Source organism: Eubalaena glacialis, chromosome 20 (genome assembly GCF_028564815.1).
Source record: "Eubalaena glacialis isolate mEubGla1 chromosome 20, mEubGla1.1.hap2.+ XY, whole genome shotgun sequence".
Taxonomy (NCBI): domain Eukaryota; kingdom Metazoa; phylum Chordata; class Mammalia; order Artiodactyla; family Balaenidae; genus Eubalaena; species Eubalaena glacialis.
The window spans coordinates 33,199,262-33,225,768 of NC_083735.1; the positions used below are offsets into that span (position 1 = coordinate 33,199,262).

Below are 26,507 nucleotides of genomic sequence, written 5' to 3' on the forward strand. Positions count from 1 at the left end.
ACTCTCGAAACTATGATTAAAAACCAGTGTTCTTAATCACAATGTGAAATGTCACAAGACAGTGTTTAATCCCAGCCTCTTTGGTCTTCCCCTTTAAAACACCCCAGACTCAAAGACCAAGTTGGAGAGTGGATCTGCAGCTTGTCTCCCACTCCCTCATTTGGTGCCCTGCAATAAACACTGTACTTTCCTTCACCACATCCTGGTGTTGGTAGATTGAATTTGCTGCACGTTTGGCCAGCAGACCTAAGTTCAGTTTGGTAACATTCATTTTAAAAGTCCTAGATGATTTCAATGGAGTAGTAGAGTGGTGGGGGCAGAATTCACATTGCAATGGATTGAGAAGTGAATAGAGGGCTGGAAGTAGAAATAGCTGTGTAGACAAATCTTCCCACCTTTTTCCTGAGGCATTTTACCTCTATAAAGAGAAAACCTGAGTCAATAGGGCAAAATGTCAACATCTGCTAAATTTGCTAGTCTGTTGCATGATGTCTTGATGTCTCATGGCAGAAAGAATTCAGTGAGAAACAAAGTGATAGGTAAGAAGTGGATTTATTTAGAGAGAAACACACTCCACAGACAGAATGTGGGCCATCTAGAAGGTGAGAGCAGCCCCAGGGTATGAGGTTGTCAGTTTTTATAGGGGTGGGTAATTTCATAGGCTAATGAGGGGGAGGACTATTCCAAGTATTTTGGGGAAGGGGTGGGGATTTCCAGGAATTGGGCCACCGCCCACTTTTTGACCTTTATGGTCGGCCTTGGAACTGTCATGGCACCTGTGGGTGTGTTACAATGAGTCTATTCAGAAGCTCAAGGTCTAGTGGAAGTCAACTTGTCCGCCATCTTGGACCTGTTTGGTTCTAATTAGTTTGTCGTGTCCCTGGGCTATGTCATTCTTTTAAAGATTGTGCCCTGCCCCCTTCCCTCCTGTTTCAGTTCCGGCAAGGAACCAGAACCTGTGCCATCAACATCAGGTGTGAGTGAAATTGCAGCTTGCCCTCTGTCTCCTATTGCTGATGATCCTTCAGCTCTACCATCTCTCACCTCCACTCCCTCCTCCAGTCAGTAACTCTTCTTTTTTTTAAAATAAATTTATTTATTTTATTTATTTATTTTTGGCTGTGTTGGGTCTTCATTGCTGCACGCAGGCTTTCTCTAGTTGCGTTGAGCGGGGGCTGCTCTTTGTTCCGGTGTGCGGGCTTCTCACTGCAGCGGCTTCTCTTGTTGCCGAGCGTGGGCTCTAGGCCCGCGGGCTTCAGTAGTTGTGGCTCACGGGCTTAGCTGCTCCGTGGCATGTGAGATCTTCCTGGACCAGGGCTCGAACCCGTGTCCCCTGCATTGGCAGGCGGATTCTTAACCACTGTGCCACCAGGGAAGCCCCTCAGTAACTCTTCTTGTCTGTTCATTCAATGCCAGCCCCTGTGTGCCAGCTGTTGTACTGTACTACTGTACTTTTCAAGGTACTGTACTGTAAGATTAAAAATGTTTTCTTTATTTTTTGTTTGTTTTTTATGTATTATTTGTGTGAAAAGTATTATAACCCTATTACAGTACAGCACTATATAGACGATTGTGTTAGTTGGGTACCTAGGCTAACTTTGTTGGACTTACGAATGCACTCTCGAATGGAACTTGTTCATATGTAGGGGACTTACTGTAATAATGATCTTAAGGGAACAAAAGGACAAACTTATCAGGCAAGAGAATTAACAATGGCAAAGGTAACAAATCAGTTGTAAAGACTCACAGTTCTACTTCAATGGTAAAGACTAGCGTAAAGCACTGTCTTGAGCTGTTTTGCAGAATTTAAATCCCTCCTCAAGTGCTCAATCACCAGATCAACTGGAACCTAAGGGGTGATGATGTTGACCTTTTCTGACCCTCCTGACTTCAATCAACTAAAGCTTGGACTGTCCACTGCTCAAGCCCCTTCATGAACATGCACGTACCCTTAGGTTAAAACTTTCCCAATTTTGCTGTTTGGAAACACTACTTTGAGAAAAATCCCTGGTGTTCTCTTTACTTGCTACAAGTAATAAATCCTTCCTTCTCCTTATTTTTGGCTTGGTTGTATCTTATGGCTTGACATCCACCAAGAAGAGACTCAGTTTTCGGGTAACACCAGGAGAGGTTTTTTTGTTTTGTTTTATTTTTGTTTTTGTTTTGGCCGTGTGGCTTGTGGGATCTCAGTTCCGCAACCAGGGATTGAACCCAGGCCCCAGCAGTGAAAGCCTGGAATCCTAACCACTAGGCCACCAGGGAACTCCCAGGATAGGTATTAAAGTGAACTAACCTACTGAAACCTAGTCCCCCAAAACCGAGTTCCCCTGCCAAGTTTATGGTTAACCTCTGTATCCAAAACTTTATTCCCTCCCTTTCTTGTCCTGTACCTGTTCCCCTAAAGATTGAGGAGCATCAGAGGAAAGGGGGATTGAAACTGCCAGGGTACAAAAGCCTTTCCCTTCCCCCACCCCCGCTTCTTTGTTTTTTGGCTGTGCTGCGTGGCTTAGCAAGATTTTAGTTCCCCGACCAGGGATCAAACCCGTGCCCCCTGGGCTTCCCTGGTGGCGCAGTGGTTGAGAATCTGCCTGCCGATGCAGGGGACACGGGTTCGAGCCCTGGTCTGGGAAGATCCCACATGCCGCAGAGCAACTAGGCCCGTGAGCCACAATTACTGAGCCTGCGCGTCTGGAGCTTGTGCTCCGCAACAAGAGAGGCCGCGATAGTGAGAGGCCCGCGCACTGCGACGAAGAGTGGCCCCCACTTGCCGTAACTAGAGAAAGCCCTCGCACAGAAACGAAGACCCAACACAGCCATAAATAAAATAAATAAATAAATGGATTATCACGTTAAAAAAAAAAACAAAAAAAAACCCGTGCCCCGTGCAGGGGAAGCGCAAGGTCCTAACCACTGGACCACCAGGGAATTCCCCTCCCCCACTTCTTTTTTCAGGAAAAGGCTTTAGTCTCCTCGACCTTCCCTGAGTTCCAAAGACCAGTTTCAAGCAGTTATTAATTAGAGAAGTGAAGGAATGCAGAAGCAAAGGAAAAGCGGTCAAAAACAACAGTTCAGCCATGAAACAGAGTCCTAGTTCCTCCTCAAGGGATATACATAACAATTTGACACAGATCTTTGGGTTGTTTTATAGGAACTAAGACCTCCCCCCACCCCACCACCCAGGTGGAGGATGGTGACTACTTGCTGAGACCCCAGACTGGGTGGAACCAGAAAGTTGATGATTGACATTCCTGGAACACCACTGTTACCTCACCACCACCCAATCAGGAGAAAGTGACACACCCCGCAGCCATCACCCCAGATGTTGCCTTTAAAAACTCTTCCCTGAAAACCATCTGGGAGTTTGGGTCTTTTGAACACAAGCTGCCCATTCTCCTTGCTGGGCCCTGCAATAAACCTTTCTCTGCTCCAAACGCTGATGTTTTGGTTTGTATGGCCTCACTGTGTGTTGGGTACATGAACTTGGGTTCAACAACACTACTTCTGTCACCTTTTGAGCAGAGAAAAAATGGTCCAGACCCTTAAGGAACTGAGGATTTTCTTCTCATTTAAAAAGAAAACAGAGATACATGTGAACTGAACTGGATTCTAATTCTGCAGAAACTGACCCAAATCTGTGTCCCTTTTACATCTCTCTGTCAGCACCCCCACTCACCTCTTGCATGAATATTTTCTTGCTGTTCCCTCAGAAATGAATGAAGCTTTCCAGAAATTCCTACCACTTAACAACCCACTATTAGACCTTCTTCCTCCTCCCAGGAGCCTGCCCTTAGCAAAACAGAGTCGTCCCTTGGAATCAGGGGGATTGGCTCCAGGGCCCCTGAGAAAACCAAAATCTTCAGATGCTTAAGTCCCTTATATAAAATGCATACAACCTACACAAATCCTCCTGTACACTTTAAATCATCTCTATGTTACCCATAATACCTAATACAATGTAAGAGCTATGTAAATAGTTGCTGGTGTATGAGATATTCAAGTTTTGCTCTTTAGAATTATCTGGAATTTAAAAAAGTATATGTTTTTGATTTGCAATTGGTTGAATCCACAGATGCAGACCCTGTTGATACGGAGGGCCAGCTGGAGTGGCTCAAGCAGTACTTCACAGAAGCCAGACATCTGGGGGTAGGACCTGAGATTTCTGCATTTCTAACAAGCTCCCAGGTGATGGCAAGGATGCTAGTCTGAGGATCACGCTTGGAGTAGCAGGCAGCAGAGTGTTTCTAGCTCTACTTCACCTCCTCACAAGCTTCTCTAATGTGCTCCTTTTCAACAGTGTTACTGAGCCAAACTTGGGTCCGAAGTAAAGCCAATCTACTGACACGATGTTGTGGTGAAGGGAAGAGTAGCATTTATTGCAGGGCACCAAGAAAGGAGTCCAGGGCAGCTAGTGCTCAAAAGAGCGAACTCCCAGATGGGTTTAAGGAAAGCATTTTTATTTTTTAAAAAATATTTATTTATTTGGTTGTACCAGGTCTTAGTTGCAGCATATGGGATCTAGTTCCCTGACCAGGGATCAAACCCAGGCCCCCTGCATGGGGAGCACAGAGTCTTAGTCACTGGACCACCAGAGAAGCCCCAGGAAAGCATTTTTAAAGGCAAGATGAGGAAGGGGAAGTCCCAGGATACTCATGCACAATTCTCTGATTGGTCAGGGCGGTGTCACAGGGGTTAACAATCCTTAGGCTCCAGTAGGTCTGGGGGCTATGTGCTCATGGTCATCAAGTAGTTAATTTCTTCCATTTGGTGGTGGTTTTAGCGTCTGGAAAACAACTCAGGAAATGTATGTCAGATACTATTATCTAGGTGCTTCAGAGAGGAGCTAAAGCAGAGGATATGGGGGAGGGGTTCTGTCCTGGGAAGGCCCCATAACATCCTGCTTGGTTACATCAGGGCTTTGTTTAAAATTCACAATAACTAACCCTGCTTAGCTATTACTAGATGTAGCAGAAGAGTTCTGAAATCGTAAATTTCCCCTCTTTTCCCTCTTTAGTCTTTTTGCCACACTCCTTCCCTCTCTCCCTTTCCACAAAGTGCTTAACCCTGGCTTTGCATTAGAATCACCTGGGGCGCTTAAAAAAAAAGACAATACCCTTTGGACAATATAACTGAACCCTGTAAAAGAGGGATCCAGAAACTGAGAGCGTTAAAAAAGCTTCCCAACGTGGTTCTAATGTGCCTCCGGGAGAGAGCGCAGCATGAAAAAGAAATAGCCATTACAGGGACTTACGTGGTGGCCCAGTGGTTAGGAGTCTGCACTTCCATTGCAGGCGGCGCCGGTTCGATCCCTGATTGGGGAACTAAGATCTCGCAAGCCGTGCGCCCAAAAAAAAAAAAAAAAAGAAGCCTATAGGGCTTCCCTGGTGGCACAGTGGTTGGGAGTCCGCCTGCCAGTGCAGGGGACATGGGTTCAAGCCCTGGTCTGGGAAGATCCCACATGCCGCGGAGCGGCTGGGCCTGTGAGCCACAACTACTGAGCCTGCGCGTCTGGAGCCTGTGCTCCGCAACGGGAGAGGCCGCGACAGTGAGAGGCCCGCGCACCGCGATGAAGAGTGGCCCCCACTTGCCACAACTAGAGAAAGCCCTCGCACAGAAACAGAGACCCAACACAGCCAAAAATAAATAAATTTTTAAAAAGCCTGTAATACACAATCTTAGAAGAACAGAAAGGACGCTGCACATAACTAAGATGTTTGGGGTAAATGCTTTTCCTCCCACACGAAGAGATTACCCAGGAGATGAGAAAGGGATGGGCCATGATCATGTAGTAAGTCCAGATAGACTGGGACTCAGCCTTGCGGAGATGTGGGTGCCCTGGTGGGGCCCAGATGAGGCAGGAAGACTCCCGTGTCCTCTAACCTGGTCCATACGTAGCGGAGGAAGCAGCAGGAGCTGCAGGGCCAAGGCTTCAATGACACACGTGGGCCCATAACTGGATACCAGGTGGGACGAGGGAAGGCTCGGTGGATGCCTAAGTGGATAGATAGCATCAAGCACCAGCTGCCCCCACCCTGACACCTGAATCCCTGTCCCCAGGAAGAGAGAGGAGCCTCAAATGAAGCCTGGATGTACCACCCCCAATGGAACACAGTTCACGAGAAATTCTGTGTTGGATTATACAAAGAAATGTAAAGAGAATGTAAAGAGAAATTAGGTCGGACTATGTGGATGAAAAATGTCACCTGCCACATTAGTAAACAAAGGATGTTGCAGCCATCAAGCCATCAGTTCCTACAGCCACCCCAGCTGTGCACCCTGAGGGGATTTAGGATGGAGAAAGCAGGATGCTGGCCCTAGATAGCTAAGCTAAGGTGCATATCAAAGGAATGATTTCAGTGAGCCCAGACTCTTGCATCATCCATGCACAGAAAAGCACACTAAATTCATTAACTTGAGATGTCTGGTTTTCTTTAATTAACAAGAATCTTTCATTTTTTCATTTTTGGCTGTGTTGGGTCTTCGTTGCTGCACACAGGCTTTTTTCTCTAGTTGTGGCGAGTGGGGGCTACTCTTCGTTGCGGTGCGCAGGCTTCTCATTGCGGTGGCTTCTCTTGTTGCAGAGCACAGGCTCTAGGCGCTCGGGCTTCAGTAGTTGTGGCATGTGGGCTCAGCAGTTGTGGCTCAGGGGCTCTAGAGCGCAGGCTCAGTAGTTGTGGCGTATGGGCTTAGTTGCTCCACGGCATGTGGGATTTTCCCGGACCAGGGCTCGAACCAGTGTCCCCCTGCATTGGCAGGCGGATTCTTAACCACTGTGCCACCAGGGAAGTCCCAACAGTAATCTTTTGATGTTCCAACTACCGGGTCTTTGTTGCAAAACTCCTACATACCCTGGCTCTTCCCTTACCTCTTCAGAGCAGTCCCTCAGAACTGAGAGGCTGGCTTCTGAGCTTAAGTCCTCAGTTTCGTCTGCAAAATAAAACATAATTCTCAGCTTTTAGGTTGTGCATTTTTTTTAGTCGACAGTTATAAAAAGATAGTTATATTCCTCGCCATCTTGAGCTGTGGACCAAGAATTACATCCATGACACTGGCAAAGATGAAAGTGTTTGCCCTCCAGAAGAGTTGTATTTGTACTTTATAGAGAGGATTCTGGACTCCCAAAGGCTTCAGTGTCTGAGGGAGAGAACTTGTACAGAAACAAGCATGCCCCATCCCTGTACCAGCCTTTGCCAAAAGTCTCTGGATACTTTCCTAAAAAAGTGCAGTTGGTTAGATGCCCAGGACCCTAGATTCCTAGGGTTCCCCCTGCTCTCCCCACCTCACCCCATGCCCCAGTGGTTTTTTTAATCCTCTATAAAGCAAAACAAAGCACTTTGTGTTCCTTGTAATTGTCCAAAAGATGAAGATAATTATTGTGGTGTTTCATCTCACTGGAGCATTCCATTAGTCTCTGCTGGAGCTCTTGGTCCTTAATCTCTAGTGTTTATAAACTGAGTTGACTAAAGACTCCTGATTACTTCCAGTAACCAGGTATCTGGGTCCTACTCAACACATTTAAAAAGAGTTCTATTCTTCCTTTTATTAGAAAGAGGTAAATCTCCACGTGGGTAGGGATTTTTATCTGTTTTGTTCACTGATGTATCCCAGACACCTAGCCCAGTGGCTGGTACATAGAAAGCACTCAGAAATGTTTGTTGATGAATGGTACTGCATTTCTCTCCTATGAATGAGGCTTGTCTCACTGTGAGGCCAAAGTTGCCACCAATCCCTGGGGAAAGCAGCCCAGAGGGTTCAGTAACGGGCTCCTCTGGCATCTGAGAAGTTTGAAAACAAGCTGTCTTTGTCTATCCAAGGACACAGGGGCACCGACTGGCTGGTTCTCCACTCTGGCCCTTGTCGTGGATGTAGGTTTGCTGTGATAGGCTTGGATGAGCAGAGCTGATGTCGTCAAATTATGTAGCTCAGCAGTTCTTAAAGTGCATTCCCATGACTGGCAGCATCAGGCTCATCTGGGGACTTATTAGAAATGAAAATTCTGGGGCTTCCCTGGTGGCGCAGTGGTTGAGAATCTGCCTGCCAATGCAGGGGACACGGGTTCGAGCCCTGGTGTGGGAAGATCCCACATGCCGCGGAGCAACTAGGCCCGTGAGCCACAATTACTGAGCCTGCGCTCCACAACAAGAGAGGCCACGATAGTGAGAGGCCCGCGCACCGCGATGAAGAGTGGCCCCCACTTGCCGCAACAAGAGAAAGCCCTCGCACAGAAACGAAGACCCACTGCAGCCATAAATAAATAAATAAATAAAAATTAAAAAAAAAAAAAAAGAAAAATATCCCCCAGGAATCTGAAAACAAAGACTAGATTCCAAAATAATTACTGTGAATGTACAGGGAGCATATCTCTTAAAAAAAAAAAAAAAAGAAGGAGGTAGGGTGTTAGGTTAGAAAGAGGGATAAAGGGTCTAGGCAAACAGCAAAGGGCTGAAAAGAAAATGATCAGCACTTGTACAACAGTCCTGATGCAGGCAGGAAAATGCAGGAATAGTGAAGGAATACCAACAGCCACTTTTTATTTCTGCAATGCCTTTGCAATTCCCAAAGTGCTTCATTTATAACTGTGATTCTCAAATCTAGCTGTACATTAGAATCATCTGGAGAGATTTTAAAAACTACCAATGGCCAGGCCTCACCCCAAGCCAATTAAATCAGAATATACAGTTCACTAGGGCAGGAATTTTGTCTGTTTTGTCCACTGTCCATATGAAAAGTACCTGGCACATACATGGTGCTCAGAAAATATTTACTGAATGAATAAATGAATGAAGGAATGTACCACTATCACCTGAGATCCAAGGAAGAATTCTTTTCAAAACTTAGGGAGTAACCAGGCAACGTCAGTTACCATGGCAGCCCTGGGAAAAACATTACCAAGTGACACTGACACTCCCAGGAGCCTACATTTGTTTCCACAATAAGTAAACCTTTCTCATTTCTAAAGTACTATACTGTGAAATATGCATCTCAGTAATAACTAGAGGTTACTCAATGTCTGCTGTGAGCAGGAGGAAAAGAGAAGGGCCTTACACAGTATCTAAAGCAATGACAAGAAGAAACTAGGGGCCATGGGCAGAGACAGGCTCAGACAGGCTCCAATCCCTATGATATTCTGAGGTGATCACATTGTAAGGGCTCGAGCATGAGAAAGCAGCCACTAACCAGCTACCCTGTCTCAAATATTTGGAGAAAGTCAATGCAAATACATAGCTATGTATTATTCTTTTCTGATAATTCTTTCAATGTATCCCTCCTGGCTTTGTGCAAAGCGATTCTTTGTTTTGTACCTGAAAAATGAGTGGCACATGTAAATGGATGAAACATGTCAGAGCAGACATCCAAGGAGCTCTTCAGCTAACGAACGAGGAGCTCCGAGTTCTGGGAAAGAATCGTAAAAGTAGTGTAGAATCACAATATCTTAGAGCAGCCTTTATATCAACTCCCCTCTATCATATCACCAATCAGTGGTCATCAGCCTATACATGAACTTTGCAGTGACAGAAAACCCAGCACTCTCTAGACAGATCTAGGTATTTCTAGTTGCTACAGCAGTCTATATCAAACTCAGACTCTGACTCCCTGTCACGCATCAGTCCCAGTCTGCCTTCTGGAATGGTACACCCCATGGCACACCTCATCTCTTTTCCATCTGGCACATTTCCCAAACACATGAGGACAGTTTTGTTCTTCCTAAAGTTCTCTTCTCCCACGTCACCCTCCTAAATCACTCCTTCATGTGTTTATGACTTTCAGGAGCCCCCAAGGTTTTCTCATCCCAAGGACTTGACAAGCAATGGCATCAGTGTGGCTGCTACAGATTCTGGGAAAGGGACAGGGCCACACAAGAGTCTGGCAAATGTGACTGACTACCTGAAGTGAGAGTACATGTGACAACCTCAGCCTCTCTTCAGTCCTCAGCCTCTATCCAAGGTTTCTCCATAGCATACTATTGACATTATGGGCCAGATAATTCTTTTGGGGTGGTGGGGAGGGCTGTCCTATGCCTTGTATGATATGTAGTAGCATCCTGGCCTCTACCCCCTAGATGCCTGCAGCACACGCCCCCCCCCCCCCCGGATGTGACAAAGAAAAATGTCTCCAGCCATTGTCAAACGTCCTGGGGGAAGGGTGAGGGCAAAATCACCCTCACTCAAGAGCCACTGCTCTATCCAATGACTCTGTTCACCCATGAGTACTCAAAACTCTCTCCTCTGCTGGCTTAACAGGTAACTCTCCAGAAAGTCTATCGTGTATCAAAATGCTATTTGAAATTTAATAGTATTTATCTCTATAATGGTATCTGATGAAAGTAAAACTCTTTCCCCAGATGTTAAGAACCTCCTAGGTGGTTAATCCACATTTACCTTATCTCCTACCCCAGGCACTGGAAATTACAGAAATGATCTGACACCCATTTTCGGGATCCGTTCAAGAAGTACCAGTAGTGTAAGGCTTTTTGGCAACCTGAACAACTGAATTCAAGTAAAATATCCTGCCTGACCATGGCTTTGTGAGACAAGCCACAAACCTGTAGCAGGACCCTCCTCGCTGCTGTTTACAGAATTGAGGTATCTGACTGGAAAGCCGGTGGAGGTGAACTAGCCAAGAAAGCAGTGGGTTCAGGATGAGAAGTTGGAAAGGGTGACAAGGGAGGGGAGAATGAACCTCAGCTGAAAAGAAAGGGGAAAAGTACCAAGAGATGAGTTCTCTTGACTGAAGAGAAGATACGCTGAAGGCCATCAGCTTGCCCTCGGGGCCCTCAGCTCTCTGGGGAGCTCTAAGGGAAGGGTGAGCCTGGATCTACGACTCCGGACTCCTGGTCTCGGCCCCCAGGCCTGATCATTCACTCAGACTCTCAATAAATACTTGTATTAAAAGACCTTACACGGGAACCACATCTGGGAAAACATCGCCGCACCCTCATAAGTTACAGGGGGAGACCCGAACTGGCCAAGCCATGACAGGAGCTGTGAGGGCGACAAAAGAGCATTGCAGGGATCAGACATCGGATCGCCAGAAGCCCTCCGCCCTCCTGTTTCGTAATGCCAGGGCCCCATCGCCGTGTATCGCCGGTCCCCGGTCCTGCCTCCACCGCGCACCCTTCCCCAAGGTTGGCCGGGGCCTGGAGTCACCATCCCCTGTTCGGACCTACAGACCTCGCCGCTGCTGAGCTCTACAGATCCCGCTCCTTCCACACAGTTCGCCAATTCCGCGGGCCTTACTGAGCCGCGCCAGCCACCGTCCGCGAGGCCTTGGCGCGCCCGTGACGTCACTGTCGTGCGCCTCTCCCGCAGCAAGGGGAATATGGCTTTAGCACGGCGGCTGCGGCTGTTGCTGCTCGCGGCTCGGTTGCTTCTGGCGCCTCGCCGGGACCTGACGGTCCGCGGTCCCAACGAGCGCCTGCCCGTGGTGCGCATCCCGCGGGCTCTACAGCGGCGGCAGGAAGAGCGGCAGAGCGGGCAGCGGAGCCCCCCGCGGCCGGTGCTGGTGCGACCTGGGCCGCTGCTTATCTCAGCGCGGCGACCGGAGCTGAACCAGCCGGCACGCCTCACGCTGGGCCCTTGGGAGCCCGCGCCAGTCGCTTCGCGCGGCTGGAGGAATCGGCGAGCCCACGGGGACCATTTCTCCATCGAGCGCGCGCAACATGAGGCTCCGGTGCTGCGGAACCTCTCGCCCAAGGGCAGCTTCACCGATCTGGGTCTGGAGCTCCGCGTTCTGAGCGCACTACGAGAGGCTGCTCCCGAAGTTGTTCGGCCCACAACCGTGCAGTCGAGTACCATTCCCCCACTCCTTCGCGGCCGCCACATCCTCTGCGCCGCAGAAACCGGCAGTGGCAAAACTCTCGGCTACATGCTATCTCTCCTTCAACGGCTCTTGGGCCAGCCAAGTCTGGACCCCTGTCGTATCCCTGCTCCTCGAGGCCTGGTTCTTGTGCCTTCTCGAGAATTAGCCGAACAGGTGCGGGCCGTGGCCCAGCCCTTGGGCAGCTCCTTGGGCCTCCAGGTGCGGGAGTTAGGGGGAGGCCATGGCATGAGTAGGATCAGGCTGCAACTGTCCAAACAACCTCCAGCAGATATACTAGTGGCCATTCCGGGGGCTCTGTGGAAGTCCCTGAAAACTCAACTGATCAGCCTGGATCAGCTGTCCTTCTTGGTGTTGGATGAGGCAGACACGCTGTTGGATGAAAGCTTCCTGGAACTGGTGGATTACATCTTGGAGGAGAGCCATATAGCAGAAGGCCCAGCTGACTTAAAAGACCCCTTCAATCCCAAAGCTCAGTTAGTGCTGGTGGGGGCCACATTTCCCGAAGGTGTAGGCCAGCTGCTGAGTAAAGTTGCCAGCTTAGACTCTCTAACTACCGTTACCAGTGACAAGCTCCACTGCATCATGCCTCATGTCAGACAGACATTCATGAGGCTGAAGGGAACAGAGAAGGTGACTGGGTTGGTGCAGATCCTCAAGCAGCATGACAGAGCATATAGGACTGGCCCCGCAGGAACTGTTCTGGTGTTCTGTAATTGCTCCAGCACTGTGAACTGGCTGGGGTATATTCTGGATGACCACAAAATCCAACACTTAAGACTGCAGGGACAGATGCCAGCCTCAATGAGAGCAGGCATCTTCCAGTCCTTCCAGAAGGGCTCCCGAGACATACTTCTTTGCACAGACATCGCCTCTTGGGGCCTGGACAGCACCCAGGTGGAGCTAGTCATCAATTATGATTTCCCTCTCACCCTGCAAGACTACATCCACAGAGCAGGGAGGGTGGGCCGGGTGGGGAGCGAGGTGCCAGGCACCGTTGTCAGCTTTGTGACCCATCCCTGGGACGTGAGCCTGGGTCAGAAGATTGAGCTGGCAGCTCGCCGGAGGAGAAGCCTTCCAGGACGAGGGTCCTCCTCAGTGAGAGAGCCTTTGCACCAGCAAACCTTATTGCAGCAGGCTTATATATGATGCCACCACAGGGACCTTTCCCTCTGTGCTGGATGGGTGAGCACACTTGTCAGTAGGGTGCTCTGGGCTGCCTAGTCACCTTCTGAAGGCCCGGGCTGCTGTCTGGCTTCAAAAGGTAAGCTGCTGGCCAACACTGGAGGGTGAACTACTGAGCATGGCTCTCTGTAGTCTTTCACGTGAAGAATAAAGTCGATCTTGGCTCTGTATTATGTCATGGTTTCTAACAATAAGCGATGTTTCTATGGGTGTCCCTTAATAACAGCTTCCACTGGGGCAGAATTCACTAGACTGAGAAGATTCACACTCCAAACTACCACACTTAGGACGAAGGCTCTTTCAATTGATGTTTTAGTTTAAATTTTATTTCCTGCCCCCAAACATCCATTAAGCGCCCAGGAGAAGGAAAAGGGGATGTGACTAGCAATAGAGGGAAATGTTCTTCACAACAATGGCCATGGCAAGCTTAGGCACTTCTGGTGAAATCTCTCTGGGAAGTACTGGCAGAGGAATAAAAGGCAAACTGACACAGAAGTATTGCTTGGTGTGCATTTCCAGGCTCTGCCTTCTTTCTCATCTCTTGGTGGCAGGCGGAGGAAGAGGAGAAAAGGTTAAACTTTTTTATAAACCGGCAGAATAAGCTTATCACATCCTCTCACTATCTCTGCATAGGTTCTAGTCTCTGCAGCATTATATAAGCTTTGCCCAAAGTAATGAACAGTTGAAAGTCAAATGTAATACTTCACCAAACAACTTAAAAATGCTTGCACACCGGAAAGGATTAAGTGGCAGAGAACACAAATGGACCCAGAGCAACCTTTGCCAAAAGAGAATATTGTGCTAAATGTACAGCCATAGCTCTTTTCCATATGAAGAAACAGTCAGAAGGATACAAGAACTTGGTCAAAATCACACAAGTAAGTAGGACAGAATCTGGTCTGTCTGTCCCAAGGGTTGTGTTCTTTAACCACCAGGCTAGCTTTTCTCAAATCTGATTCATGCATAGAATAACTATACACCTCTGTTTGCCTTGAATATTCCCTGTTTATACGTATGCCTGCTGCAGTTTTTCACATTGCCCACTTTGACTCCCAAAAGCAAGTGAGAATACACAATAATTTGGTCACTCTATCCATGGACCACTGTGGTGGGACTGCCCAGGAAGCTTATTAAAAGTGCAGCTTCCTGAGCCCTACCCCAGATCTAGATGAGTTTTCTGAGGGTTGGCTCAAGAATCCAGGTCCAAGTCTTTTTAAGTGGTTTTGTGGAACCCCCCAGGTGAGTCTCTCGCTCTCTTAAGTTAATAAACCATTTATTCTGCCTCCCCCAGATGCCCAGCCAGGTCCTGTTAAGGTAGGAGTCCCCGCACCACATCAGAGGGATGCTCCCAGCCAAGTAATCTCTGGAGCCTTGGGGAATCTGAATGGTCTCGTGCTGGCCCACCTGCCATGACAAACCTCCTCCAGAGCATTCCCCTTCACATTTTACCTTCTACCACTCCCAAAGGCAGTCTGCTCCAATGAGGCCTGACTTCGTCTGTCCTAACGTGCACCTGCTGACTCAAGCAGTTTAGGAATACAAGGTGCTGTGGTTCTCAACCAGGGTGGCCCAACCTCTAAAATAGTAGTCCAAGCAGTCTCTACCTCCTGGGCACATCCCCTCTGCAACAACCCCAGCAAACGAATGTCCCATCCTTGCTTTTTCAAGGTCGGCAACAGGGAGTCCCCTCCTAAAGAAGGTTCTCTCGCATTGCCACACTCTCAAAGGCTGCCCCCAATGTGGTTCCTTCCTGTGGGCCTGATCAGGCTAAGGGCAGAGTTGTCTCTTTCCTTCTCTGAGTCGGACCAAATCGTCTTAGTAACACCTCTTCACAGTGTTGACCATGTGTTTCACGGGGGCTGCTGCTGAGCCTTTATCTCATCCTTTCATGGTGGAGAGAGAGAGAGGATTATAATGATTTTTACTTCTAGGGGAGAGGGGAGTGTAATGATTATGTTGTCATTTTGTATTATGTCCTTTGGTTATGAACTTGTTTTGAATTTCATATTAAAATGGGCCCACCATTCCCACTTTGTGTGGTCATTCAGCACCCTCATTTTGCACCTTTAAGATCTCTCTCAGTATCACGTGGAAATGTTTGAAATGGCATGAGCTTGTCCTCACATTCCTATCAGCTGTAAATCCGGAGCCCCAACATGAACCTAACCATTGAGCAGAACACCTCTCCACTACCTGTGTAACACTGGGTAGGCCCCTTCACCTCTTGGTTTTCGTCAGTCCTCAGTTGTGAAAATGTGAGGGTTCTATGAGTTTATATTTGGGGCAGGACAAGGTCGAGGACAGTGTGTCTTTGTTTTTATTCTTCCAAACTGGAATGTCTTCCCTCTCTTCCCCATGGGTCCAAATCTCACTTGTCCTTCAGGCCCACTGCCAAGGAGCCTTCCCTGATTCCCCAGTCCACACAAGTCTCTGCCTCTTAGGGTCAGTGCCGTACAACCTAGCTCTCTCTTACGTTAATCTTGCCTCTCAAGCCAATCTCAGAATGTGGGTCTCTCTTGCCCTCCTGGGGCCCCTGGGGCTGTGCCAGCCCACCGGCACGCCCCACGTGGGGTGTCTGCTAGACTAGGGCATGGGTGGGGAGGCCCAGGTGTGAGGGGCCAGGCAGGGTACCTCTGCCTCCCCCCTGCTCTCCTCCACAAAACTGCCCCTCCTCCTGAAGCCTGACCCCCAAGTCACAGGTTCCTTATTATGACCTCACTGGGTAGTGATGACCTCACCGGCCTTCTCACAGTTTCCATGGCAGGGTAACTGCCAATGTGCTGCCCTCAGAGAAACTTGCCTGACAGTTCTCCACCAGATACCAACCTCTTTGGTTGTCTGAGAGAGAATGTGTGACTGGATCGTCTATATTAACTCGAACCTGTGCTCTGTTCCATGGGTGGGCAGTGCGGCAGGTACACCGAGACCGGGCATCTCTACAGGAGGCATGGTGTACACACAACCTCACCTGGCTGCCTCATGTTCCTGTGGGGTTTGCCCACTACGTATACCTGAGCGCGTTCCCAGCTGTAATACCAGTGACCTGGGACACCTTCAGGGACCCACAGTGCTCACTGCTGAGGACAAGTGAAAGGTCATCCCTGGACAAGTGTGCAGGATGGTCCTGATCTTTATAAATGTAGCTTCCCCTTTGGGCTACAGGATGCTTCCATTCAGACCCTTTCCTGATTGGCCTCTTAGCAAAAGACAAGTGCATTTTTGTTGGCAAATGGTAAATGGAGCAGTTTGAGGAAGAGGGCCACTGTTGAAACACACCTTCAAACCCAGGCACCTCTGTGCTGTCATGTAGACATCTATATCGGTGCCCTCAGACACATCCCATCCTGACCTGCTGAGTACTAGGGGAGAGGGTGGTGCCATATTGATGGGAAGACCGGAAGAACCAAGAGGGATGTTGAAGTGCTAATGAGACTGGAGGGCTGAGGAGATGGTGTCCCAGGAGGCTGCGTTGATGTGAGCCTAGACTTGGTACCCAGAACGCGGTTCTCAGTCTCCTGATCACTCTGCCTCAGTATTTGGCCTTGTTCTAATCTAGATAAAAGTATCAGAGGGCTAGAGTTCAGTGTGGTTGAAACAGGCAGTATAAATGGGGCCCAAGAGGGGTTGCCAAGGTGGGAGGGGTTCTTAACCAATTTATATTAGATTATTTTTTTCCGAAACTTGAAAGACATTTCCATTAAAGCCTCAGAAGTGACAGACTGCAAGAAATGTTTTCTCTGTTGTGGAAGGGAGAGATGGAGAGGCTCATGATTGCAATTACTTTCGGGTTCTACTGTTTTCCCTGGAAACGGTGAAGAGACCTCCTCATGTGCTGCAGCCGTAGGCTCTAGGAATTGCTTTTGCAGCCAGTGTCCCTTCTCTAGGGACTCATAGAGGTGATGGGCCAAGGCTGTGTTTTGGATGTCAAGTAGATTAAAGGTCTTCAGCCAGAAACTGGGAGAGACATGAGAGAGGGAAATTCTTGCAGGAGACTGTGTACAGCAGAAGTGACTGATCAGTTCTGATTTTCTTTGCAGCAGCAGTGGCTCCCGTTTCTCCCCCTACCCCTGGTCAGTACCATGTCCTCTACCGAGGGTGTGGAGAAACGCAGTTGGGCTGGCATGGGGAGACATACTGCCTGGTTGGTGGCTACCGGGCCTACGGGGATGTTCCTTTGGCCACGCCAGCAAAGGTGGAAGCAGAGAAGCCAGTCCCTAGACGTGCTCCCAAGAGAAAGCACTCTCCGGAAAAGTCGCGCAAAGATCTGGGTTGCCCCAGACCCAAAATCCGGCGATTGGAGCATTCAAGCCGTTTCGGACTAGAAGGTGCTTTGATTCTCAAGCAGGGTGGCCCAACCTCTGGGCACATCCCCTCCGTAACAGCCCCAGTAAACGAATGTCCCATCTTTGCTTTTTCAAGGTCGGCAACAGGGAGTCCCCTCCTAAAGAAGGTTCTCTCGCATTGCCACACTCTCAAAGGCTGCCCCCAGTGTGGTTCCTTCCTGTGGGCCTGATCAGGCTAAGGGCAGAGTTGTCTCTTTCCTTCTCTGAGTCGGACCAAATCGTCTTAGTAACACCTCTTCACAGTGTTGACCATGTGTTTCACGGGGGCTGCTGCTGAGCCTTTATCTCATCCTTTCATGGTGGAGAGAGGGAGGATTATAATGATTTTTACTTCTAGGGGAGAGGGTGGTGCCATATTGATGGGAAGACCGGAAGAACCAAGAGGGATGTTGAAGTGCTAATGAGACTGGAGGGCTGAGGAGATGGTGTCCCAGGAGGCTGCGTTGATGTGAGCCTAGACTTGGTACCCAGAACGCGGTTCTCAGTCTCCTGATCACTCTGCCTCAGTATTTGGCCTTGTTCTAATCTAGATAAAAGTATCAGAGGGCTAGAGTTCAGTGTGGTTGAAACAGGCAGTATAAATGGGGCCCAAGAGGGGTTGCCAAGGTGGGAGGGGTTCTTAACCAATTTATATTAGATTATTTTTTTCCGAAACTTGAAAGACATTTCCATTAAAGCCTCAGAAGTGACAGACTGCAAGAAATGTTTTCTCTGTTGTGGAAGGGAGAGATGGAGAGGCTCATGATTGCAATTACTTTCGGGTTCTACTGTTTTCCCTGGAAACGGTGAAGACACTTCCTCATGTGCTGCAGCCGTAGGCTCTAGGAATTGCTTTTGCAGCCGGTGTCCCTTCTCTAGGGACTCATAGAGGTGATGGGCCAAGGCTGTGTTTTGGATGTCAAGTAGATTAAAGGTCTTCAGCCAGAAACTGGGAGAGACATGAGAGAGGGAAATTCTTGCAGGAGACTGTGTACAGCAGAAGTGACTGATCAGTTCTGATTTTCTTTGCAGCAGCAGTTCCTTTGGCCACGCCAGCAAAGGTGGAAGCAGAGAAGCCAGTCCCCAGATGTGCTCCCAAGAGAAAGCACTCTCCGGGAAAGTCGAACAAAGATCTGGGTTGCCCCAGACCCAAAATCCGGCGATTACAGCATGGTGCCAGGAGGTAGACCCCACAGAATCTTGCTGGCTGAGCCATTCTGAAGAGAGAGCAATGGTTTAACTCCCTAAGGCAGCGAATGCCTCTTCCTGCTGTGACCCACCCCGTCCCCCCACTGCCCACTGCCACAGATTAGAACCTGCGTCGTTCTGTTTTTTTTTTTTTTTTAACATTTTTCTTTTTTTTTTAATTAAAAATATGGAACGCTTCACGAATTTGCGTGTCATCCTTGCGCAGGGGCCATGCTAATCTTCTCTGTATCGTTCCAATTTTAGTATATGTGCTGCCGAAGCGAGCACCGTCGTTCTGTTTGAGCCTTCCTCAGCCAGGAGCCTCCTTCCACACTAAATGGCCATAAGCAAGGAGCCTCAGAAACTGAGGTTTGAAATGAGAGTCTGCCCTGAACATCCCAGGGCTGAAGCTGGCCTGGAAGAAAACGTGACGTTCCTCTGCTCAATCCTCAGGGGCCCCTTTGTCACTTGAAGAAAGAAAAGTCTGCACTCTGCGAGCCGAGGAGGATGCAGGAGCAGAGACAGGGTGCAGAGAAGCCTTAGCAGTCTACCACATGGGCTCCTGCCCTGAGCCATGGTCAGCGGCCACCACCACAAACCAGGGGGGAGCTGGGTTTTTTGAAACTGAAAGCGGCCATCTGTGGCTTCCCAAAGAGCCTCCTGCCTGGGGTCTCAGGAGGCAGGCTAGAGAGACCCAGGAAGACCTGCTCCCTGAAGCAGGAACAGGATGGAGAGTCAAGCAGCACGCACCCTGCCCCGAGGTTCACATGCTCCTTTATTCCCAGCCCTTTCTGTCCCCAGTGGGGTCCCTTCCTGCTCAGTAAAATGCTTTCCTGCAACAGATTTCTAGGGTCGCCAGTGCTCACACTTAGGTCACTACCCCTGTGCTGGGCACTCCTGCTTCCCAGGAAAGGTTCCAAAGGTGGAACAGCTCCAGGGGGTGCCAGGGATCAGAGCAAAAACTTGAGAGGCTGGGGATGAAGGAGTTTGGGCACAGTCCCTAAAGCATCTCAGGGGTTGAGCTTCTGTGAGAAGGCACATCCCCTCTAGGTGTGTGTGTGTGTGTGTGTGTGTGTGTGTGTGTGTGTGTGTGTTGGGGGGAGGGGGTCCCCAGAGGAGGCAGCCAGGGGGAGGGCCTGAGGCTGGAAATGGGGAATGGCGTGCGGCCTCTGAGCAAGCACAGGCACTTAACCCTTGAGGTTTCTGGGAAAGCTAGAGCCACAAGGGCCACGAGATAAGGCAAGTGTAGCAGCGGAACCCAGGTGCCAGGTCTTTCCTCAGAACCTATACTTCTCCACGAGGCCGGGCCTTCCACGCTGAGGTAGGAGGGATCCTGGCCAGAAGGTCGGCCAGCAGCTCTGGGAGGAAGGTTGCTGCGATGGGGGCTCTGCTGCCATGGAAATGACTTCATTTCCTTCCACTCAAATAGCCTCCTGACTGGGTTCCTGCTCTGTTGAGTAAAAGGGTCGTTGACTCTCCCCAGAAGGTTGTTCAGTTCACATCCCAGAAGTCCCTCTCTTCAGGCCCTGGGGAGGTGTAGCGCCTCCTGAGGGCGCTCTTTCCTGAGGCTGGCTGACAGAAGTGGGGGAGCTTCCTGAGAGTTCCCAGGTGCTGGTTGAAGTCCCCAGAGAATGGTCATGCAGGTTGGGGAGTCAAGTAGGTGGAGAGAGAAGGTCGGGGGCAGAGGGCCCCTTCCTGAATCCAGAGCTCACAAGGTTACCCCCCCATTTCCAGAAACTCTCTCTTCCCCCACACCAGCCCACATGGCCCAGTACCGGGAAACCGGGAGCCCAGAGCACGTGTGGCCGCGGAGACAGTCGCACGCAGCCCTCGGAGTGGGCGGGGCCGGCTGCAGGCAGATGGGGACGAGGTGTGCTCCCGGGAGGCCTCGGGCTGAAGGTGGCTCTCTGAGAGAAGCAGCCCAGCTTGGCCAGGAAGGTTAGAGGCGGGCGAGAGCAACCTAGGGCGCCCCCTCGGAGCAGTGGGAGTGGGAAGAGGGGCAGGGGCGGAGGGAAGCCGCGGTGGGAGGCGAGCGGGCTCTCAGCAGAGGCCAGCTTAGCCCGCGGGCGCTGCCTCTGAGCAGGGGGCGGGAGGGCAGTGCCGCCCTGTGGCTGCCGGGCTTCGCGGATCGCGGCTCTCCGCACACGGGTCGCGGGGTCCTGTGACTCTGTATCCCCTCCCTCACCCCGCCCCCCTCGCGAGGCCGCGCCGCTGGGTGGCCTGTGTCGACGGGCAGAACCGCATCGCCCGCCCCTCTCAGACCCGCCTCTGCCCACCTGCCTGGCCCTGCGCAGCTTGCGGCCCGGGGGCCTCGAAGGTCCCCGCGCACTCAGCCAGCGGCCTCTGCTGTGTCTGCTGCTGCGGCCGGTAACCCGCGTCCAGACCACGCCGGGCACCTCCAGCACCCCAAGTCCGCGGGAGCGCACGCGGGCCCTGATGCGGGACTTCCCGCTTGTGGACGGGGGGGCTGCAGCGTGTGCGGGCTGGTGGGGGCCGGTGGGGGCCTAGCCTGGCCCTGGGCAGGGGAGGAGGTCCGGAGCATGCAGAGCTAGTGGGGAGGCTCCCTCACACCACCCCTAGATGTCCTCTCCATCATCTATGGATGCCCTTCCCCTTCTCTGTCATCCCCTCCCTGGTGGGAACCCCTCAGCCCAGGCCTCAGCTGCTCCTAGTATAGTCTGTGTGACAGTGTGAGGTGGGAGACCCCCCGGCTGGCCCAGGCCAGGCAATGTGTCCTGCCTGATCCCAAGACCTAAGGAGCCCACCCATTTGCCTTGACCTCCCTCCAGCCACAACGACATGCCCCTGGTCCTGAGGCAGTTTTACCACAATGGGCTACAGGATGTTAATCTGTGCAATTTCAGCCATGGCCAGACCAGCTTGGACAGGCTGAAAGATGGTCTCGTGGGTGCCCAGGTACCAAAGGGACACACAAGGTGCCACCATGGCTGCTGGGGAATGTGGGGTAGTTTGGGGGCCTCAGAGACCACAGGTTAGTCACATTGGAACTAAGTTACCATAGTGACCTAGAAAGTGCCATGCCATGGATGCTCGGGGCTACAGGGGTCACAGTGAGCCAACCTGACGGGCATCCAAGTACCACAGAAAAAGCAACGCATTACATGTGACTTCTGGACACAGTGAGTGCTGTGCCAGCTCAGGAGGCTATGAGAAGCCCAAGGAGTTCCAAAGCCCAAACTAAGCCCTGGCCTTCCCTCAGTTCTGGTCAGCCTACGTCCCATGCCAGACCCACGAACGGGATGCTGTGCGCCTCACCCTGGACCAAATTGACCTCATCCGCCTCATGTGTGCCTCCTATTGTGAGCTGGAGCTTGTGACCTCAGTTAAAGGTAGACAGGAGACTTCCCTGGTAGTCCAGAGGTTAAGACTCCACGCTTCCACTGCAGGGGGCTCGGGTTTGATCCCCGGTGGGGGAACTAAGAGCCCTCATGCTGCGTGGCACGGCCAAAAAAAAAAAAAAAGGTAAACAGACTGGTGGTGGTAGGTGTTAGGGACTTCAGTAAGCTACCCTGCCTCTGAAAATGATCATCTGACCTACCTGCCCCCAGCTCTCAACAATACCCGGAAGTTGGCTTGCCTCATTGGTGTGGAGGGCGGCCACTCACTGGACAGTAGCCTCTCCATCTTGCGTACCTTCTATGCGCTGGGTGTGCGCTACGTGACACTCACCCACACCTGCAACATGCCCTGGTGAGCGCAGTGCAGATGGTAAGGACCCAGTGAGGCAGGGATCTGCCCAAGATCACGCTGGGGCCCAAAGCCAGTTTACCCCTGGGATCCAGCCCTGAACCTGGGGTGGGGAGGGGAATGGAGGTTTGCAGAACAAGACTGAATCCCCAGAAGGGCCCTCCTACTGCCAGGCACAGCCCAGTTTGGGTCCCTCCTCTTGCACCAGGGAGTTGCAGGTGTAGACGGTTCGACAGAACCTCTTTCTAGGCTCTTGTAGCCAAGTCATGGCCACCAGTCAGACTGCCTCCTGGCCATCCTGCAGGGCACAGAGCTCAGCAAAGGGTATCCACCCCTCCTACAGCAATGTCAGTCGGCTGACCGGCTTTGGCAAGGTAAGGACCCGGGTTCCATACCCTGCCCCACATGAATGTACAGCCCCGCCTGTTCCCTCCAGATAAATGCACACAAGGTAAATGCAGCCCTGATGCCCTCTCCCCATCCTGTCCCTGCAGAAGGTGGTGGCAGAAATGAACCGCCTGGGCATGATGGTGGACTTGTCCCATGTCTCGATGCTGTGGCACGGCGAGCCCTAGAAGTGTCACAGGCACCTGTCATCTTCCCCCACTCAGCTGCCCGGGGTGTGTGCAAGAACACTCGGAATGGTCCTGATGATATCCTGCAGCTTCTGGTGAGAGACTGCCCTGGTCCTCAAACCTAGAGCAAGAGGTTCAAACCAGGAGCCCTTGAACCTGAGCCTCTTCTCCCTCAATTTCCTCAAACCCCAGATTAAATACCTTCTGCCCCCAAAACCCACGGTCCACAGCCCCTGAACTCTTGAGCCCTACGTGGGGGTCTAGGTGGTAAGATACTCCTCCAAACCCGGAAACCCAGGGCCAAGACACCACCCAGACCAGGGCTGCGGCTCCTCCATTCACACAAACCCAGAGAGGAGACGACTCTGACCTCAACACCTTCCTCACAGGGGCCAAGAGAGTGAACAGGCAGGTGGCTGTGCTGGGGGCCAAGCTGACTGTCCACCGGTCCGCCCCTGCAGAAGAAGAACGGTGGCATCGTGATGGTGCCCTTGTCCGTGCGGGTGCTGCAGTGCAACCCGTTAGCCAACGTGCCTACTGTGGCAGGTGAGCCTCACCCTGGGCTCTCTGAAAACTCTGATTTGGAGCTGAAGCTGGGTCCAAATTTGGGGAGGACTTCAGAAGAGCCCCAGTGGTTTGACCCACCTGTTGGCAATAGGTACAGCTCCCCAAAACCCAATAATGGACGGTACACAGCACCTTGGTGCCATGTGGAACTGGAGCCACGGAATCAAAACTGCGATACTGATGGGTATCAGGGAGGCTGTCAGACACAGAGCCTGGGTGCTGCCCAACTGTGCCTCTGCAGGGGCTCCTAAAGCGCACTGCCCCTACCTCTGGCCAAGGGACTGGACAGCTCCTTAGGTCTCTGGGGTCTTCATCAGTTGTACTCTTGTTCCTCTCTCATCCTCCACACCCGGGGAAAGGAGCCCCCACAGGTTCTCAAGGAGACTGGGAGGCAGGGTGAATCTTGGGTGGGAAATGGCCCAAACAGGGGGCTCTGGGGTCCACTCCAAATCTGAAGTCCGGTCTAGAGCCAGCTGGGATCACTTCAGATCAAACCTCAGGGCCCTCTAGTTGGTACTCTCGGTGCCAGGCCATGAAGGAACTGGCCTGTTTGGCCTACAGGCTGGAAAAAGGGGAATCAACAGAGGCCAGTCATCACCCCCACCCCTGCCCTGGAAGCCCCACACTGCTGACTTCCCATTCTTCAGATCACTTCGACCACATCAGAGCAGTCACTGGATGCCAGTTCATCGGGATTGGCGGAGATTATGACGGGGCTGGCCCGTGAGTGCTTCCCCATGGCTTGTCTCGGGCTGGCTGGGCAGCAGTGGGGCTTTCACAGCCACCGTGCCCACCACACTGTGGTCCTCATGGCCTTGACCATAGCCTCAGGTGTGCTGGCCCAACTGGTATCTCCCCTCTCCCAGGGTCTGCTTCCTGGGCTCTCCTGTTTGGCCCTACTCTAGGTCATCATATTTGTCTAAAACACCACACAGAGCTCATCTGCCCAGCATCTGCGCCCATCCAGTGCCAGCAGACCCACGGCCTCTGAGCAGACTCTTAGCAAGGTCTGGGCTGGGCTGACCATCTTCTCTGCCTGCAGCTGGGTCTGTGCATGCAGGGGGGTCAACCCCGTTCTTAAAAAGCTTTTCTTCTCTTTATAAATGGAGGCAAAAATTGCATTCAGTGAAAGGCATAGATCTTAACAGTACAATTCAATGACTCTTGACGAATAGTCGAGGCGCTTTTGGGGCATTCCTCTGAAGGATGAAGAGCAGGAGTGAATCATTTACTCTCTCCAAGTCTCCATTTTCCATATCTGACCAGGGCTGGGGTTCAGTGGACGCTGGACACATAGGGCTTTGGTTCTGACTCAGGACCAGGAAACAGGTCTGAGGCCCAATAGCTGGCTGGCTGGCGGCCACACAGGTTCCCGCAGGGGCTGGAGGACGTGTCCATATACCCGGTACTGATAGAGGAGTTGCTGAGGCGTGGCTGTAGTGAGAAAGAGCTCTGGGGTGTGCTTCGAGGAAACGTGCGGCGGGTCTTCAGACAGGTGGAACAGGTATGCTGGGCTGGGCAAAAGAGTAGCTCTGAGCAGGTGGTCTGAGCAGGTGTACGTGGGGGTGCTGTGAGAGGTGCTGCCCGCTGACTGCCGCCTCCAGGTACGGGAGGAGAACGAGGGACAGAGTCCCTTGGAGGATGAGTTCCCAGATGAGCAGCTGGGCAGCTCTTGCCGCTCCGTCCTCCCACGTCTGCATCAGAGAGAGGATCTGGCTCCAGACCAGAAACTAACCAGAGCTGTGGTTCGTGGGAATCCCATTTTGTCACCTAAGTGGTCATTCTCAAAATCTTGCCCCCACATGGGCCCAGGCCTCACAGTTATTGCTGCCTTCCCAGTCCTCATTGTTTGGCTCTGGTGATCCAGTTAATCCTGCCAGATGTCACTTTGGCAGCCACAGATACCCCACAAAGTTTCCTTGCATGCGAGCACAAACATTTCCTATGTATTATGTATTTCCTATGTATTATGTACATTTCCTATGTATTATGCCGAACTGGCCAAGCCATGACAGGAGCTCGCCGCTGCTGAGCTCTACAGATCCCGCTCCTTCCACGCAGTTCGCCAATTCCGCGGCGAGCTCATCTTTCTTGAAGTTCTTCCCTTAGGAGACGTGTAAAATGCAGCAGGATTCTCAACCCGTTCCCCGTGGTCACTTGTGCTAGATGGAGCTTTGCAGTGTTCTGTGCCGGCCGTGGGCCGCTGGTGGAACACTGTGTGACAACTGCCTGCACAGGACTTCGGGGATAATGAAATGTCTGTCTTCCCAGCCTGACGCTGCTGAAAACCACGCTTCCCAGAGAAGGAGAGAGATCCAGCTGGTCCACACCTGCATACACATTTGTTGACATGTGCAGATGACAGCAGGCTCTAGCAGGACCCACATCAGCCTAAATTCAAGAACTCGGGTGCCAGCCCTTGACAGCAGCTGAAGGGGGGTTTACAAGAGATGCAACCTCGAACCATACCCTAGGCTGAATCAGAGATGCTGTTGGAAGAAATAGGCCGTTGTGTCACTTTCACGAAGAGTTTGGCCACGAGAAAAGTCCCCCAGAGCCCAGCACTGTGGGAGAGGCCTCACCCACAGAGCAGGGCAAGTGTCCCAGGCAGGGTGCCCCGCGCCCGGCACCCCGCCAACCCAGCAGGAAGGTGCCCCCCCTACGCCCCAGACAACGGGAGCTCTCCCTTCCTGAATAATTGAGCTTCTCATCCAAAAGAGGTTCTCTTCCCACCCAAACATTAGAGCTTCTAAATATTTCAGGATCCCTGGGTTGTAGAGGGTCACTCGCCGTGCCCTTTGGATAAATGAAGCCAACGTCAGCTGCTTCTGGGCTGGCCTTGAACAAAACCATCAAGATGGAAAATCTCTGCTCCCGCCCTTCCTCCCGTCACCCCCCGGCAAGCCTTTCCTGCTGCATGCAGTGACCCGGCTCTTTCGTGAGCAGGTGAAGAACACCCACTGCGCGTGCAGTTCTGTGGTCCCTGCAGAGATGAGGTGGGTGCGGGGGACCCTCAACCATGCTGGCCTCTGCTGCCATCCCCAGGGCCCTTGATACGGGCTTCAGCACAGCACAGCCAGCCTCAGGAGGCCTGTGGGACCACTGGGGCCCCGGCGGCGATCCCCTGGATGTTCCTGGGAACGCTCCC

General features: G+C 51.5%; 3 protein-coding genes, 1 long non-coding RNA gene, 1 other non-coding gene and 1 pseudogene across 7 annotated transcripts in view; 3 read left to right on the top strand and 3 right to left on the bottom strand.

Moving 5' to 3' along the window:
• The window catches only part of ASH2L (ASH2 like, histone lysine methyltransferase complex subunit), a 36,718-nt gene extending 29,813 nt beyond the window's left edge, over window positions 1-6,905 (bottom strand). The window contains exon 1 of one of the 2 annotated variants that reach the window (XM_061177578.1): window positions 6,863-6,905. The gene's annotated coding sequence lies outside the window, so the exon portion shown is untranslated. The remainder of the gene's footprint in view (window positions 1-6,862) is intronic. The other variant, XM_061177579.1, reaches the window with a different exon arrangement.
• A 2,316-nt stretch (window positions 6,906-9,221) lies between these two features.
• LOC133081448 (uncharacterized) lies at window positions 9,222-11,238 on the bottom strand. The gene is made up of 3 exons (XR_009698824.1): window positions 11,169-11,238; window positions 10,898-10,979; window positions 9,222-9,299 (listed from the first exon to the last, which is right to left on the bottom strand). It is a non-coding gene; the product is annotated as an uncharacterized LOC133081448 (long non-coding RNA).
• A 76-nt stretch (window positions 11,239-11,314) lies between these two features.
• LOC133081297 (probable ATP-dependent RNA helicase DDX28) lies at window positions 11,315-18,438 on the top strand. 2 transcript variants are annotated; one of them, XR_009698773.1, is made up of 2 exons: window positions 11,315-13,078; window positions 18,354-18,438. XR_009698773.1 is itself a non-coding variant. In XM_061177377.1 (1 exon), exon 1 carries the CDS (start codon window positions 11,317-11,319, stop codon window positions 12,961-12,963), a length of 1,647 nt encoding a protein of 548 aa, XP_061033360.1. In that variant the 5' UTR covers window positions 11,315-11,316; the 3' UTR covers window positions 12,964-13,169. The 2 variants fall into 2 exon arrangements, 1 of the variants encoding a protein (XP_061033360.1); XM_061177377.1 differs by lacking the exon at window positions 18,354-18,438 and having other exon boundaries at window positions 11,315-13,169.
• LOC133081299 (DPEP2 neighbor protein-like) lies at window positions 15,848-18,681 on the top strand. The gene is made up of 3 exons (XM_061177378.1): window positions 15,848-15,914; window positions 17,037-17,191; window positions 18,383-18,681. Exons 1-3 carry the CDS (start codon window positions 15,848-15,850, stop codon window positions 18,506-18,508), a joined length of 348 nt encoding a protein of 115 aa, XP_061033361.1. The 3' UTR covers window positions 18,509-18,681.
• A 9-nt stretch (window positions 18,682-18,690) lies between these two features.
• On the bottom strand, window positions 18,691-18,797 carry LOC133081493 (U6 spliceosomal RNA). The gene has a single exon (XR_009698832.1). It is a non-coding gene; the product is annotated as a U6 spliceosomal RNA (small nuclear RNA).
• Window positions 18,798-20,272: 1,475 nt separating this feature from the next.
• Window positions 20,273-25,221, top strand: LOC133081286 (dipeptidase 2-like; annotated as a pseudogene).
• The last annotated feature ends 1,286 nt before the right edge of the window (window positions 25,222-26,507 follow it).

Excerpts from the sequence above, each read along its gene's own strand:
- LOC133081297 (XM_061177377.1), top strand. The coding sequence starts at position 11,317 with ATGGCTTTAGCACGGCGGCTGCGGCTGTTGCTGCTCGCGGCTCGGTTG.
- LOC133081299 (XM_061177378.1), top strand. The coding sequence starts at position 15,848 with ATGTGTGACTGGATCGTCTATATTAACTCGAACCTGTGCTCTGTTCCA. Across the intron at positions 15,915-17,036 it reads ATGGGTGGGCAGTGCGGCAG|CAGCAGTGGCTCCCGTTTCT; the intron begins GTACACCGAGAC and ends TTTTCTTTGCAG. Across the intron at positions 17,192-18,382 it reads CTTTGGCCACGCCAGCAAAG|GTGGAAGCAGAGAAGCCAGT; the intron begins GTGGAAGCAGAG and ends ACGCCAGCAAAG.